Genomic DNA, 17,032 nt, shown 5'->3' with positions numbered 1-17,032 from the left:
AGGCACAGGAGATGCTGACAGGGAAACATCCAGGCTTCACTGCCAGGGGGCAGAAGAACCAGCTTGATACAGGGTTCGAGTCTCAAAGTAACATTTCAAAGCTTTGAAGCTCAGTTCTCAGCCTGTTTCCATTTGCACATTACTTCCTTAGGCCATCTGCTCTATTCATAACAATGACTAGACAATGGAAAGCATTTTTGAGAACCGAGTCGTTCAAAAGCTTTAAGCAAAACAGTACTGCTTTCTGTATCAACCAAATACACGTGGACTTCTGCATAATTGATCATTTTATTGGAATCTATTAAAATGTTTGTTCAGATCACCTGTTCAGCAGGCAGTTATGCTATTTCTATTCACTGCATACATACTGAGCAAGTTTCCAAGCAATACATAAATACTATCGTCTGACCCCATACATATGCATCTTTACTACAAAAAGCAGCTTTTCCTCAATAAAAGTTTTATACATGGGACCAACATTCAGTTCTTCCAGCCACGACTTGTCCCAGATCCATATCAAGAAACATAGGTTAAATACATCAATACATGTAATAGAGCTTTAATAGTAAAAAAAAAAAAAAAGTATGAAAGTTAAATACTGTAACAGCTTAGATACATACTGTATTTGAATGATAGAACACAGTCTATTGACCTAATGACAGTCACCAGAACACAACACAGAAGCAATGTCAAGAGCCAGTACTCATCTAAGCATTTTAGAGTTCCCCATTCCCCTTCATATAAAGAAGGGCTGCTCACATCTTCAATGTGAACTTAAGATATCAATAACCTTACTGCAAAGTTTCTTTCTTTTTTAAGGTTGGGTAAATAAACAGACATATTAAAGCTACAGGCCACCATGTACACACAGCACTTTTAAGTTTGAGGACCCAACATTTACTACAGCACAGGATCACTGCCAGTTCTAAATATCCTGCATGTAATAGTAGAAAATGCCATGTTAGTCAAAGTAAGCTAATTGTTGGGTTTTTTATTGCTGTGTTGAAGGCTAGGAAGTTGTTTTAACTGAAACACCTCCATGAAATAAAATATGCTGACCTATCATTGTTTAAGAGTTTGTCCAGAACACGGGAATCAAGTTACAAGTGTTCTATCAGTCATCAGGGACTGGTATTTTAAATAGCACTTGGGTTTTTGAAGTAAGGGCAGCTGAAGAGTAAGCTATACAATGCAACATACCTAAAACAGATGCAAAGATGATCATTAGATTAGTTGTCAGCCCCCACTTTTTACAGTTAAGAGCCCAACAACTTTAGGCACACAAGTTATAGCCCAAGACACTACCTTGGAAGTTCAAATTCAACCACAAGCCAGAGAGACTTATTCAAGAGACTGCTGTGATAACACATTCTGGACTGTAATAACATGCATACACCAGCTGTCCAGAGATAAAAAGCTGCTAATAAAGTTGCTAGAAAAAGCCATTAACAATATACATGCATGCCAGTTAGTTTCCCCAACTGAAATTCTATTTACAAACCATACTTCATTTTGTAATCTGTAGTTTTCAACCTGACACACTTACAAATATGTGTTCAAGTGCAAGACATCCAGTAAGTCACTATTTGAAATAGCCAAAGAGAAAATGAGTGCAAATTACAAAGCCACAATGAGGTTAGCAGTGGTTTCCTGACCTTCTCAGGTGAAAATTTATCCTCCCAAGTAAGAAACACCAGATAGGGATGGAGTCCATAAAGGACACGACCCTTAGGAAACCCAACGGTCTTGACCAGCAACACTGACTCTTTGAAGAGCCTGAAGCTTTCTTCATACTGAGGTCCTCCACAACTTGGTATCTTACTGCACACTGCAACATATCGCCCCACAAAATGCGCAGGAAAAGAAGCAATTGATGCACAGACATTTAGAAGCTACTGTTAATCTATAACAGAATCTCAAGTATCGATTATGGCTTAGACCTGCATTGAAAGTCAACACTTAGACAAATACTCTGAAGTGAATGACATTGTCTATACAAGAGCAAGACAGCTTTGTTACACTGAAGACCTACATGGCTAGGTTGTCTTCCTATTCAGAGGAAAAGACTGACAGAATATACTCACACAGGTAACCACACTAATTTTGAACTCTTACAGGGAGAATTCTTGCAACAACATTCCTTGTTACTCTTTTTTTTTTAAAGAGCGTGAATATTTTCAGATGTTAACAGGCTTCTTCTTGAACAACCAGATGCTTGATACTTTATCCTCCTTCCCTCCCTCATCCAGATCTGCCAATTCAAGGCATTGTTCTAGCAGCATTCATGAAATCAATAGTGCAAAGTAATTACAAGAATCTCTTTTCCCAGACATTCTCTTCAAGTTTATATTAGGTCAATAGCACTTCTCTTGTATTTAGAGCTCCGGGGGAAGGCAGAAACAATAGATATGTTGAATCTAGCAAGCAAGAAATTTGTTTGCTTATTGAATTTGTCTTTTTCCCATCTGCTGCTCATACTGGCCATTGTTACAGCTTTGGTAGTTAGTTCACTACGTTAAAATTCACAGCTCCCCATTTTGATATGCACCTATAACATGCGAGTTGAACTGCACCACAATAATTGTAATGTCATCTCTATACATTCGAGCCAGCTCTTCTGGAAGACTGAGCATCTTGGACAGCCGCTCGTGATCCACAGTGCCAAACTCGTTATTGCCCACCGCATGGCGTATCAGGTGAGTCGCCGCATTCTGATCTTCAAATACTGAAGAGATTTTTGCTCTTCTTTCTGTTAAGAGACCATGCATCTGTCCCAGGGTTACCTTATAACCACCAAGGGCTATTGGCTGTTGATGGTGAACACCAGTGAGATACTCCCCAACAATTCTAGCCACATCTTGCCTGTGCATGGTCTCCCACAGCCCATCTGTGGCCAAAACCAGAAACTTATCCTGTGGCCTTAATCTGTGATGTATGACTTCTGGCTCAGCTGTGAGGTATGGGGGAGTGTGATAATTCGGAGGAATAAACTTTGCATATTCATTGTCATTTAGCTGATCTGGGCCCGATTCAACTACTCTCTTCTGTAGTTCAATACTCCACTTAAACTTCACATCACCAAAAGCTCTGAAAGGCATCAGAAGGCCCAAGAGACGATCTTGTTTCACAAGGCTCTTTTCTTCAGACTTTGGATGCTCTGTTTTCACACGTCCCACTTCACGTTCATTTTGTGCATTGTGGTCATAGGAGAGATTAACTGCAGACCAAGATCCATCCTCTTCCTGAACTCCAAGCATCGCCCTACTGTCTCCTGTGTTTGCCACGTGCAAGTCAACACCATCTACATGGGCTACACAGGCTGTTGAACCAGAGAATGCTACTCTTAGTACTAGGTAGTTAAGAAAAGAATTTGGGTCTCCCACTTGAGCTTCCAGAGAAATATCATTGTCGAGCCTCTTAAAAGCATTAATTAAAGCCTCTTTCACATCAGTAGTCTCTCCACTATTGAGATCAATGAGCTCCTGCCAGTAAGTTCTTAAACTATTGAAATAAAGCTTGGAAGCTTCTTTGCTAAAGTAATCATTGGGATGTTTGTGCCACTCTAAAATAGGTAAGAGAGCTCTACCACTTTCCACAGCGTTTTCTATTTCAAGTAAAGTCTCATGAGGTAACAAGGAGACAGCAATGTAGTAAAACAGTCTTTCACTGACAGCTTGAGCACAAGCACAACCTGCATGGCCATCAAACACACCCAGAAGCATCCCTCTTGTCTGTAAGCAAGTGGCAGCACTCCTCCGGTCTTCTATTGGAGCATTAGCAGGCAACTGGTTGCTGTCAAAGCCAAGGACAGAACTTACATTTTTACCATCAAATTCTGGGACTTTAAAACTGTATTCATTTGCCTTCAGAATGCTGTTGACCTGTGGAGGAGTGAGGTAAAACCTCTGCGGCGTAGAAGCATAATTCCTCATGTGAATAAACTGATAGAAGTTCTCCTTTGGCCTACAGAGTGCTGCAAATTTCTTCTGAGGTGCATATCTGAAGTGACCGTGAGCAAAATGAGATGACAAACAACACAGATGTTTATGGTGGCAGTAGCACATAGTACTGCATATTCTGCTAATCTCACAGTTACGAATCAATGGGAACAGATGAGTTGGTGCTGGCATGGCATCAGATAACAGTGGCAGCCTGGAGCTCCGGACTGGAATTGCTGAAAGGCAAGAGAACAACTGCATTTAGAGAGACAGATAACAGATTTCTCCTAGAATTCTCTGTTAAAGCATTTATATTATCGAATAACTGTAAAGTACAAAGATTCAGCATTTCTTGGAAAAGAAGAGGAAGGGGCACTTGTTTATAAACAGTGTGTTGGCCTAGAACAAAGTAAGCTATATCGTACTCTGAAGTTCAGCATAGATATGGTAGCTCTTAGAACCGCTCAAATTGCAAGGCAGTGGAAAAATATCCAGACAGAAACAGTTTCACACAGAAGTTAAGGCAACAGCTAACATACAGCACACTATAGTTGTATACACTGTGCAAGTATTTTATGGAGATTTCCTACTGATCCTGAGATTTCAGCTGACAGAACCAGATGTTACACAGGAAGAAAAGTCTTTCTTTAAGGCTGAAGAGATAATATGTCTAACAAAGACCCCAAAACAACTGAGATAACAGACAAGTGGTTTTAAAAATGTTTTAGGTGATGAAGTGCAAGAAGTAAATAATAAACAGTAGATCTTAGACAAGCAGAAGCCAGCTGCAGGTTGTTTCTAGCAGAGTGTTTCTTCTCCCCCCTTTTCACACACAATTTTACCACACTTGTGAATATATACATGTTGTGGATATATACAAATAGCCACAGAAATCTACGCAACAATTTCCTGTCTTATCAGATAAGAACATCTCTGCTACCAACAGCTCATCTACCCTAACAGTCTGAAAGCCTACAAAATTAAAGCTGAAGGACTACAAAAGCTATGTTTTAATTCATCAATAGAAGAGAGTCACGTACAATAAACCCAAGTACTCAAGAAAAATATTAGTACTTTCTGCTACACCTTCTAAGCTTTCACTCCTCTGGCAAAAGAGTACTCTAATATTACACTCCTTATCTCCAATAACATCCCAATTACAACACCTGTGCAAGCACCTCCTAAATCTTATCCACTATGTTTCTTTCTCAGGAAGACTCTTACAACACCATACTTAGGGAAAGCAATTCCACAGGGCAAACAAAATAAAGGATCATGCTCTTTTGTGAGAAGTGTACAGCTAACGGCCATTAACTTTCTTCCACCTTCTACGATGAAGCTTCAACTTCTTTCCTAGAAAAGATCATGACAAATGATTTAAAACAGGGCTCCCTGCTGTCCTAAGCATTATTCTTCACAGAATCGTAGAATGGCTTGGGTTGAAAAGGACCACAATGATTATGTAGTTTCAACCCCCTGCTATGTGCATTGGTCGCCAGCCACTAGATGAGGCTGCCCAGAGCCACATCCAGCCTGGCCTTGAATGCCTCCAGGGATGGGGCATCCACAACCTAAATTCTTATTCTTAAGAACTAGTCCCATCACCTCTCTGCCATGCTTTCCACAGATTCTGTCAGAGAATTCAGGTCATTAGGCAAGAAGTATCCAGAAACAGAGGAATACACTTCATTCCTTGTGTTGTAAGGAAGCAAGCAATGCTTTAAGAGAATCGGGAACAGACCCTGCTTCTCTAGTACAAAATACTGAGAGTGCTGAATGCTGAAAATCAGTTAAAATAATAGTCCACCACTCCAAAGGCTTTCTAGCACAACATATTTACCCCTTACAAACCAGTGTTTATCAGCCTTGACCTGCAGTGACAGAAGTTTTTCCACTGACCCATCCCACGTCTCCTATTGACAGCTAAGAAGCCTGACTTGCCAGTTTTCTGTCATTCAGCTACCAGGGAGAGCTTTGGCCGCAGTACTGCCAGCACTCCCTATGCTCTGGCTTGAACTTCCAAACAAGTACTAAATTTATGCTTATCATTTGCTTCCCAGAAAGTATATTTCTCTAGCCCAGGTTTCACATGCATACAGCATGACAGAAGTCAACCGCAAATACAGATTTTTAACGTCTTTTATGGCCTTCTAATTATACAGCGGCTATTTTGGTAACAGTCGTTGCTTTTAAATACCATATGAAGAAATAAAAACAACTTCGCTTCCAGCATGGGAACCTTTAGCAACCTACGGATGTGTCAAGTGTACAGTAGTACCTTGGATTTCACACTGGTCTCCTGTTTGACTCCTGCTGAACCAAGCTCCCCCAACCTCTACATATTCCCGTTCAGGGCTGACCAATGGATGGTTCCACAACTGTTCTGACAGCTTCACTGTTGATCCATGATGAAGCAAAAACACAAACATACTGTTGTCAAGAGTGGCTCCACAGGGACACCAGAACTCATTTGGCTGATTTTTAAGTATTAATTTAGTAATCAGGCAACCTGATCTATCTGTGGATGTCCTCATCCATGGCAGGGGAGGTGGACTAGATGGCCTTCACAAGTCCCTTCCAACTTTAAGGACTCTATAAATATTACTGGAGACACATAAGGATGCAGCCTCCACTTTCCTGTCGCTTATATTCCTTCACAGCAACTCCCTGTAAGCCATTCATTTGTTTTGCAGAGCAGATATAAGTCCTGCTGATCAAGTCAAAGCGAAATTCCAAGTCTGCCAACATCAACTGAAATCATTCCAAGTCTCTCTCATTTATCCCTGCAACATGGATGACTCCAACCTAACCACTGCAGTAACCCTTCAGTACTTCGACTCTAATTAGTGAGAGGATTTGATCAAGAGATGGAAGAACGCAAGTAGTATGTTCAATAGAAATCTTTACTATCTCATCGGCATCTGCCAGGTGATTAGTATCACATCAGTCTTAAAAGCCTCTTCAATACCAGAATAGGGTACAAATACACAAGCACTGTAAGTAAAGAGTTAGAAAGCTAATTAGCAGACGTGGTAGTGGTACACTAATGAAACACAACATTCCTTGCTTTAAGAAGAGCCATTAAGCCTGTAGAGCGCTAAAGACACTTGATGCTGCCACAGAACCACAGAATGACCCAGGTTGGAAGGGACCTCAAGGATCATGTAGTTCCAACCCCCCTGCCTGGCAGGGCCACCAAACATACACATTTACTAGATGAGGTTGCCCAGGGCCCCGTCCAACCTGGTCTTGAACACCTCCAAGGACGGGGCATCCACAACCTCCCTGGGCAGCCTGTTCCAGGGCCTAACCACTCTCCTAGTGAAGAACTTCCCCCTAACATCCAACCTAAATCTTCCCTCTTTCAACTTAAAACCATTTCCCCGTGTCCTGCTATTGTCAGCCCTTTCGAAGAGTTTACTCCCCTCCTGGGAGTAAGTTCCCTTCAGGTATTGAGAGGCTGCAATGAGGTCACCCCGCAACCTTCTCTTCTCTAGGCTGAACAAACCCAACTCCCTCTGCCTGTCCTCATAGGGGAGGTGCTCCAGCCCCCCTGCTGCCAACAGGCTCCTCCAGCACCCTCCTGAGCTGTACAACGACACCCGTGGCTTTGGGGCACCTGACAACGCTGGTGACACGGGGGAGAAGGAACACGGGCCAGGAGCGCTGAGCCCTCCCTCTGGCCGGGGCTCGTCCCTCCGCCCCGCCCGGCCCCTCCGCCCCCCGCGAGCCCCGCAGAGATACGTACCGATGCGCCTGGGCCCGGGGCACACACACATTCTCCTGTCACAACAAGAAGCCGCCAACATCCACAAAGCAGAAGCCCAGGGAAGGGGGGGAAGCAAGGCAGAGAGTTCGTTAGAGAGGACGGACAGACAGACAGCCCCGGCGCTGCGGAGGGGCGCAGAGAGGAGACACGCACATACGCAGCCGGGCTGCGGACACACGGAGCCGTCACCCCGCTGCCGGGCCCCGATCTCCATCCGCCGGGGGCGATTCTCCGCTCCCGGCCCGGCCCGCCCCACCAGCGCTGGGCGTCGCCGCGGTGCGGACCGCTACCCCCTGAGGCGCCGCGCGGCCGCGACATGGCTGCCTCTCCAACCCCCCTCAACCCCCAAGGAGCCCCTCCTTCCTTCCTTCCGCGCCGCCACAGACCTGCTCTCTGCCGGGGATCGTCAGCCCGGGCCCCCCGGGGAAGCGGCTGCAGGAATCGACCAGCCGGACGCACCAACACACCGCCACAACCACCTCAATGCCGCGGCCGCTGTGCTGCGCGCCGCCTTATAAAGGCCCTGCCGCCCGCGGCGCGCGTCCCATTGGCTGCGGAGGAGGGCAAGGGGGTCACGTGACGCGGAGGTTCGGCGTCGGCCGACGGAGCGCGGGGGAGGAGGGAGAAGAGCGGGGCGTTGCGCGCGCACCGCGCAGGGGCGGGAAGGCGGGAACGGTGTCGCAGCGCAGCGCAGCGCAGCGCAGTGCAGTGCAGTGCAGTGCAGTGCCCGCCCTCTCTCTCCTCACAACCGCGCGGTGCGTGAGGAGAAGCCACGCCCCGCTGTGAGGGGTGGGTGCGGCGTTATCGTCGTCGTCGTGCCGGAGCCCGTCTCCCATTTGCTCCCCAGCGCTTTGCTCTCACCACCCAAGTCCAGGCGACGACAGGAAGCCTGTCGTTGTTAGAAATGTCTTAAAGACATAGAGATTTTGGAAAGGGTCCAGAGGAGGGCCACGAAGATGATCAGGGGGCTGGAGCACCTGTGAGGACAGGCTGAGGGAGTTGGGTTTGTTCAGCCTGGAGAAGAGAAGGTTGTGGGGTGACCCCATTGCAGCCTTTCAGTACCTGAAGGGAACTTACTCCCAGGAAGGGAGTAAACTCTTCGAAAGGGCTGACAATAGGGGAAATGGTTTTAAGTTGAAAGAGGGAAGATTTAGGTTGGGTTTTAGGGGGAAGTTCTTCACTAGGAGAGTGGTTAGGCCCTGGAACAGGCTGCCCAGGGAGGTTGTGGATGCCCCATCCTTGGAGGTGTTCAAGACCAGGTTGGACGGGGCCCTGGGCAACCTGATCTAGTAAGTGTGTATGTTTGGTGGCCCTGCCAGGCAGGGGGGTTGGAACTACATGATCTTTGAGGTCCCTTCCAATCCGGGTTATTCTGTGATTCTGTGGGAGTTGCAGTTGGGGCCTCTGCCTTGTGCTGGGGAGCGCCAGGGCTGTGGCGGCAGCTGGAGCGCACGGCCCTGCCCAGAAGGGAGCTATGCCCCCCTGTGTGGTAGATCCAAACCTGTCCACGTTCCACATCTCTGAGTCAGCATTCACTTTAGCTTCAGCGATGCTTTGAGTGAGCCTTCGTTCTACGCATTTTTCACAGCAGGGGGTTGGAGCTGAACTATCTTTAAAGTCAGCCCGAGCTATTCCATGTTTCCTGAATGCTAAAAGTACATAAATTCAACAAGGTTTAGATTTCCTTCATCTTCTCTGCTTATACATGCATGTGCTCTCGTGGCTTTTTAATCATCGTGTGGCCAGGATGCCTGCTTTGCTGTGATGCTGGCAGCAGGCGTTCACCTGTGGGGTACCGCAACCAGCATTCTACTCATTGCTATAACAAAACCTAGGGTTTTCTTACTATATTTATGTCTTTACCCAACAGTATTAGGTTGTTTACAACTGTGTGGTGAAATGAGCAGAGAAAACAAAGGGAAATGTCTGTGCTTATTTACTCAGACGACTCAAAAGGCCTGTCTGGGATACAGGAAAGTGGGAAGTACTGCCTGGTGACCCCACGTGTGGAAACCAGCTGGGAAGATACAGAGCCATCCTTCAATATAAACTTCTTCCACAGCAGCAGTTGAAACTGCAGAATATTCATGTTCTGAGTGACTATTTTGATGTTTATTTCTCTAGAAATGCACATCATTTTCTCATCGTGACATATTTTGGAATGAAAAGCAAGTTAACCATATATGACAGGCATCACTGTACATAAAACATCTCATTGTGTGCAGTGGAAGATGAGTAATTTACATTCTTTTTTAACAGTAGAACATGGATAGAAATAGATTGGCAGAGTGCTGTAACAACCATCATTTACATAATTTTCTACTTGCAGCAGGAGTGACTGTAGAGCAGCTGAGATTAGAAATGTTCCTAAAGACTGCAAGAAAGTACTATTAAGGCATCTTCTTTCTCCATCAGAAGGTATAAGGCTGTAAGAAAATAGACCCGTGCCTGGGTTGACTTAAGTGATAGTTGTCTGAGTAGGTATGCAGAAATGGATTGGGATGAAGTCACAACTGATCACAGCCTATTCCCAATATGGGTTTTGGAGGGTGGATTCCTGTTTGGTATCTGAAGGAGTCACTGCTTATAGTTGTCTATGGAGAAAAAAAAATATATCCTCAAAATAATTAGTATGTAGCAGTCTTGGGTTTCAGAATATCTTGTGACCATTAATTCAGTTCCCCATGACATGCTGTGAAATTGCAAGGTTAGTGTCATAGCCACCCTGTTTGTCTTCTAATCCTTTCTTATTCTTATATTTTTTTCCTGATTTAGGGCTAAAAAAGCTGATACCGGGGTCTGTGGCTCCCTGTCTTATATCCTGTTCATAGCATGGATCTTATCAAAAATTGCTAAAGCTTGAATTTTTAAATACTGTGTGAGCAGAGGAGGGAATCTGGCTTCAGAAGCCTCAAGTGGGTCCCACAAATGAAGGATGAGATAGTAGAACTTGGCTGACACTGATAAGTGTTTTATCGGCTCAGTTCTACTGAAAGCAGGTGCAGGAATGCAGAGTAATATCTCCATTGATTTTCTGTCCCTAAACTTGTTAACGTTTTTACAATATCTCTGCCCTCAGTGTTTCCTAAATGCTGTTTTGCTCCTGAGCCTGGTGAAAAGAGCAGTCACCTGTGACAGCTGGCTCCAAGTTGTATGCACAGATCAAACGCACCCACCTGGCATGCTGCCTTACCAACTGGGAGCTTAAAAGAAGAATCATACGAGTTTTGAATGCCAGAAGAAAAGCCTAATAAGGGGGGAAACAAGGGAGAAAATCGTGGCATGCACTGAATAAATGGGTGGAGGCCGAACTTAGGAAATATTACTTCTCGGAAAGGGTGGTCAGGCACTGGAATGCACTGCCCGGGGAGGTGGTGGAGTCACTGACCATGGGGGTGTTCAAGAAACATTCGGATGTTGTGTTGAGGGATATCATTTAGTTGGGAAGTATTAGTGATGGTTGGACTAGATGAACTTCTAAGTCTTTTCCAACCTTGATAATTCTGTGATTCTGTGAACTTACCTTGTCACCTTCCCTGAAAGCACTAGAGAAGCAATGAAGTTCTACAGTGAGCCCTGCAAAAGGTGATGTTTTAAAAGCATCTCTTAAGAGAGTCAACCATAAAGCAGCAGCACTGAGCCATCTTCTGCAGGAGCGTCATAGAAGCAGCTCCTCTTTCTCTCCTGCTTTTTTTAATACAAGCCAGGGGAGGCTAAACAGGAACTGCAGAGGGAGTTGCTTCAAGGAGGTATTTTGCTGTCACTGTGGGACCCACAAATAGTTTGATTTATTTTGTCTCCTTGGATGCTTTGTATCTTCACTCTTAGTTCCTTTCCAAAATGAAGCCTTGGGTCTGGTGGCTTATTATTTTTTGAAAACAGCTGGGATCCAGCATTCTACAATCAGAGAACAGTCATGGGCAGATGGGACCTCAGGGGGTCACACAGCCCCACTCCCAACTCAAAGCCAACTTCAGAGCTTAGTAAGGCTGTTTGGGATCGTGGCCGGTGCAGTTTAGCACATCTCTGAGGACAGACTGCAGCCTTCCTGAGCCCCAGTTCTCATGCTTTGGCACTTTTGGTGTGAAGGATTTTTTTTTTTTTTTTTCATTAAACAAAGTTTTCCTTGCTCAGATTGAATCTGCTGACTGTTGCCTTTCAGGGCTTCTTCGCGCTGTCCTATTGTACTCCTCAAATATGATTAGCGTGCAATTGAATGTATTTTGTGCATTTGGCGGGTGTTGTGCACTAGCTTAAATACTTCATCTGAGTAGATCTTTCAAGATTTGTTATCTAATTTGAGGAATTGAGCATTCTGGCAACTTGCTAAAGAATCTGCTATACTAAAATGTTAGTGGAAAAGTCTTTTTGGCAAGCTTCAAGAATGATACTTGTCATCGGTATCTGTTCTACGTGGAAGAAATTTGTTGGCTCCAAGAATTATCTTGGCTCTGTAGGGGCAGATCCGTTTTCCAGCTGTTGTTGTGTGCAGATTTGCTGCAGTCATTTAAAAAAGCATGTGCGTTTACAGTCATGGAGGCTGCTGAGCAGAAGGTTCAGGAGGCTCAGGGGGAAGTAGTGGAGATGAGATTTGGGAGGGGAAGGGAATCTGCCTGAATTTTGCCAGAAGGAGAATAGCTCACATTTAGCAACAGATGAACGATGATATCCCAGTTTGAATCTATCAGATCCAGTACTTCTGAAAGGTAGGAAGATGAGTTAGGATACTGTTTTCCTTGATAAATAGAGTTACCCACATAAATATTTGCTGGTTGTTTTATACTGTATGTTTAGTTTGTGTTTTTGAACAAGAAACCAAAGATGTGTTTGTTTTATCCTCTTACCTTCAAGTTAGTTTGTCTGCTTGTCCCTGGACAAGGTGCTGCACAAAGCAAAGAAAATACTTCACTGTTGGCCATGGAAAGGAGTAGCTTAGGTCAAGCCACGGGCAAATATCTGACAATACAGTCTAACTAATAAAAACATTAAAAAAGATCAGAAGTTGTAAGGCTAGAGCCAGTAAATTACTCAGTTCTTCCAGGTGAAGTGCCATCAGCAGAAGGTCACAGAGCCCTGCTCATGGTCCTGAGCCAAAGAGTGGCAGATTCCTGAGTGTCAGAGGCCAGTCTTCACTGCAGGAGTAAGGATTACCCTCACCTCAGCTGACCTGTGGTTGGACAGTTGGAATAGTCTCCTGGAAAAACAGTAAGTCTGGGCAGAAGGTAAAAATTATACCAGTGTTTCCCAGTTAAAGGGAACTGGACAAGGGGATTGAGTTCTGGATGAGGGTATTGAGTGCACTCTCAGTAAGTTTGCAGAGGACACCACGTTGTGTTGACCTGCCTGGGATGACCATACAAAGGGATCAGGATAGGCTGGACAGATGGGCTGAGGCCAATTGTATGAGCTTCCACAAGATCAAGTGCTGGATCCTGCACTTCGGTCACAACAGTCCAATGCAGTACTGCAGGCTTGGTGCAGAGTGGCATGTAAGCTGTGTGGAGAAAAAGGATCTGGGGATGTTAGTTGACAGCCAGCTGAACATGACTCAGCAGAGTGCCTAGGTGGCCTGGAAGGCCAATGGCATCCTGGCTTGTATCAAAAATAGTGCAGTCAGCAGGACTAGAGAGGTGATCATCTCTCTGAACTCAGTGCTGGCGAGGCTGCACCTCGAGTACTGTGTGCAGCTTTGGGCCCCTCACTACAAGAATGACATTGAGGCACAGGAGCGTGTCAAACAAAGGGCAACAAAGCTGGTGAGGGATCTGGAACATGAGTCTTTTGGGGAGTGGCTGAGGGAACTGGGACGTTCAGTCTAGACAAGAGGAGGTTCAGGGGAGACCTTATTATTGTTCTTTACAATTGCCTGAAAGGAGGTTGTGGTGAAGTGAGGGTCGACCTCTTCTCTCAGGGGACTAGTGACAGGATAAGGCTTTAAGTTGCACCAAGGGAGGTTCAGGATGGATATCAGGAGAAATTTCTTCTCAGAAAGAGTGGTGAGGCATTGGAACAGGCCACAGGGAAGCATTGGAGTCGCTGTCCCTGGAGGTGTTCAAGAAATATGTAGGTGAGGAACATGGTCAGTGGGTGTGGTGGTGATGAGTCAATGGTTGGACTAGATGATCTTTGTCTTTTCCAGCATTAATGATAATGATCCTATAAGTGTTTCCCACTGGGCTGTTCCACAGTAAGATAGAAACTGGCAGAAAGAGCAAAACCTTGTCTTAGAAAAGAATTCTGAGCTTCTTTATGGTGTTGAGGAACTGAAGATGGTCACCTCTGAGAGATCGTGTTGATCTCAGCAGAACAACACTATGCTCCCGATCAAGGCTTTAACTGTAAATAAAGCTGGACTGTGACTTTCAGAGTGCCATTCTTGTCCTCAGGAGTTTTTCAGAAGGTCACTTAGGAATGCCAGCTGTTGTTTTGCCATAGACTGGCCCCTCTGTACCACTAGATTCCAACCCAGAGCTGGATTTAGTTTGGAACTCCAAATTACCTGAGTGTTTGGCTGCACAGATCAATGATGTCAGGTTTCAGGGAGGTGGTGTGAAATCAGATTTCCCTATGGATGGACTGTGCCCATGAGGATGCCCCAGAAAGGTCCAGGAGAGTCAGAAAGACATTCAGCAAGGTGACTGCTATGGTGTATTCTGGGAAGAAGGATTATTTCTTCTACTAGCTCCAATACAAAGCACTGAGGCTAAAGAACAGCCACAGCACAGGCTGTTTCATTCAAACTTCTTTGAGCTTTGGGTGCATCTCTGCAGCCCACAGCTTTGTGTGACTGCAGAGATTGGTTCAGTTTGACTGGAAGTTATATAATCAGTCTTTTATTTTCTTTTTGCTTGTGATTATGCTATGTAGGCTGCCTTCTTAAGTTTCAGCAACCCCAAGGCAGCCTGAGTCATGTGTATGGGGCTCTTTTTTGCGCTGTTGTGTAAGTTAGCGAGTTGCAAAGGTCATGGGAATGAGTTATTTAAAAACTGAAACATGCTGGGCTCTATCCAGCTTAGAAGAGATGAGCTCAGAAAGGCATTTACGTTTTAAATTACAGCGCTGGTTATCAAGTACTGACGGACTTCAAGTCAATGTTACTGCTTCCTTAACAAACTGCACTGTCACAATATTCCTGTTTCTTTTATATGTGTTGCTGTATCATTACGCATTTACATATGAGACAGTGAATAAAATATTTGCTTTCAGTCTTCAGAAAACAAGTTCATTCCCACATATTCCCATCATAGGCAGTATTAATGCTTATTCATTTTCAGTGCTCACAGTAATTACTATCCCTTACTGTTCTCAATAGAAACCATGAGGTCCGTAATAGAAGTGCATACTTGAGTGTTTTGGTCCACCCAATGGTTAACCTGCTTGCAGTGAGCAGTGTATCACTACGCTCATGGGTAATCCGGCTTAGTCATAGCAATGCTGGTAAAAGGCACAAGACCAGATAGCAGAAGTCCTTTGGGCAGCTTTCTGTTCACTCTGTGGCCTGCCTGGTTTATGCCATCCAGCTGTACCTCACCCATAGGAATCTCTTTCTTGCATCCCCCTGGCCCCTCCCTGGCCCTTCAAGTCACCACACATGCCACAGTGCTAACCCGAGCCTGGCCACACTTTAAAGTATGGCCAAAAATACTTTCAAGCTTGGGTTGTTTCACACAGGGCAGTTGAGGACATAGCTCCACAGATGGGTCAGCAGGCAGAGAGGGACAGGAAGCAGTCACCAGCAGGGAAGAGTATACAGCAGGGCCAAGGGAGCAGGATCTAATACAAGATTAGGCCATAGTAAATCCCGTGCAGTTTGGTACTACAGGTAGATGGCACAGACAGAAAGTGGTTAAGCCATGAATCTGAATCACAAATGCTCATGTAAGAGAGAAAAAGGGACAAAAAAACCCACCACCACTACCAACAACAAAAAAACACACCATAAAAAAATGAAAGGGCAAAGTGAGTTTAGGGACATGACACTAAAAACGACAGAAAAAAGTGAACAACAGGGCAAAGAGCTTCCTGGAAAAGGTTTGATGTGAGCACAGGTAGGATCCTGCTGTTTTCCTGCATGTTTTTTGCTGGGTTCAGAAAGAGAAGAACTTTGTATGCGTCTTGTTAAATTGAGGGACTGTGTAAAATCTGCTGTAGTGTAACCAGTGCCAGAATCATGACTAGGGGTGATTGCTGGGATCACATAGGACTGGCCATAAAGACGGGGTGGTCAAAAGGAGACCAGGGGCTACCAAGCCTTAAGAGATGATAACAAAAAAACCCAAAACCCAAACAAAACCAGTTGATTTTCCTAGATTCAAGACTTGCTATTGTATATTTGCGCGTATCAGCTGGTAGAATATGTAACTGAAAGGTTTATATCTTTCTTGCATGTTGATAATGAAAGAAAACCTTACCCAGGGTCAAAAAGCAAAGCCTTGGGTTAATCTGGAAAGCACTGCTTGAACCTGCCATCACTTGGAAACTGGCAACAAACTCACTTTCCTCCAGAGAGCTATAAAACTGAGCAAAAGAGATCTGCACAGAGAAAGCCTGTCCTCTTCTCTCACATTGCTGTTACCCTCTTGAACTATCTCAGGTCAAGCAACTAGAAGACGGCATGTTCTGTAGGCAGATGGCTCCTGGCAGGAACTCAGTACAGCTGTGAATGCAGCGCTCCGTGCCAAACATGAGTCTGTAATTTCTACTACGCTCCAACTGTCAGCTTTTTGAGGACGCCGTTTAATCATTTCCTGAGAAGACAAAGGGTGCCCATCAGACCTAATGATACTTCACTTGCACACACATCGACATGTGGGAGGCTGTTATAATGCACCCTTGGAAAATGAGCGCTTCTAATTCAGAATGACAGCAACGATACTGCGGTAGGAATGTGCAGTCAGCTCTGAGAGATCCCACACCCTTTGTCAAACAAGGAGGAGATTTCTTCCAACTTAATTTGCTCAGCCATCTAAGTGGGAGAGCATTTCTCCCCTCAGGAGCAATGAGAAGTGTGTTAGTTTTCATTAACTTTTAATTTGAAGCCCGCGTAACTGAATGAAGCCACTGTGGAAATCTGGAAAGGCGATCTGAATGCCCTGTTGAATCAGAGATAAGTCCTTCCCTCTGGAAAGCACATATGAAAAAGGTGCTTTGTGCAGAGACACAGTGCTGGCAAAGAGCCTTCCCTGACTTGAGCAGCAGCAGCAGCGCTAGGAAGTCATTTCAGGCTGCTGCAGCATTCCCAGGGCCGTAGGAAAGGTCAGTGCGTTGCGTCCTTCAGCCACGCAGGGCTTTGATTGGCAAATCCACATTGTCGACAGCTCTGAAC

At 45.0% G+C, this 17,032-nt stretch overlaps 1 protein-coding gene across 2 annotated transcripts; it reads right to left on the bottom strand.

Annotated features, from left to right (window-relative positions):
• Nucleotides 1-269: 269 nt before the first annotated feature.
• Nucleotides 270-8,252, bottom strand: PDP1 (pyruvate dehyrogenase phosphatase catalytic subunit 1). 2 transcript variants are annotated; one of them, XM_015855939.2, is made up of 3 exons: nt 8,094-8,252; nt 7,687-7,721; nt 270-4,174 (listed from the first exon to the last, which is right to left on the bottom strand). In XM_015855939.2, the coding sequence occupies exons 2-3, from the start codon at nt 7,715-7,717 to the stop codon at nt 2,523-2,525; spliced, it is 1,683 nt and encodes a 560-aa protein (XP_015711425.1). In that variant the 5' UTR covers nt 7,718-7,721; nt 8,094-8,252; the 3' UTR covers nt 270-2,522. The 2 variants fall into 2 exon arrangements, with proteins under 2 accessions (XP_015711425.1, XP_015711427.1); XM_015855941.2 differs by lacking the exon at nt 7,687-7,721 and having other exon boundaries at nt 8,094-8,249.
• Nucleotides 8,253-17,032: the final 8,780 nt, after the last annotated feature.

This window comes from Coturnix japonica, chromosome 2 (genome assembly GCF_001577835.2).
Source record: "Coturnix japonica isolate 7356 chromosome 2, Coturnix japonica 2.1, whole genome shotgun sequence".
Classification (NCBI taxonomy): Eukaryota; Metazoa; Chordata; class Aves; order Galliformes; family Phasianidae; genus Coturnix; species Coturnix japonica.
The sequence above is the reverse complement of the archived record's forward strand: the minus strand, read 5'-3'. Positions and strand labels throughout refer to the sequence as shown.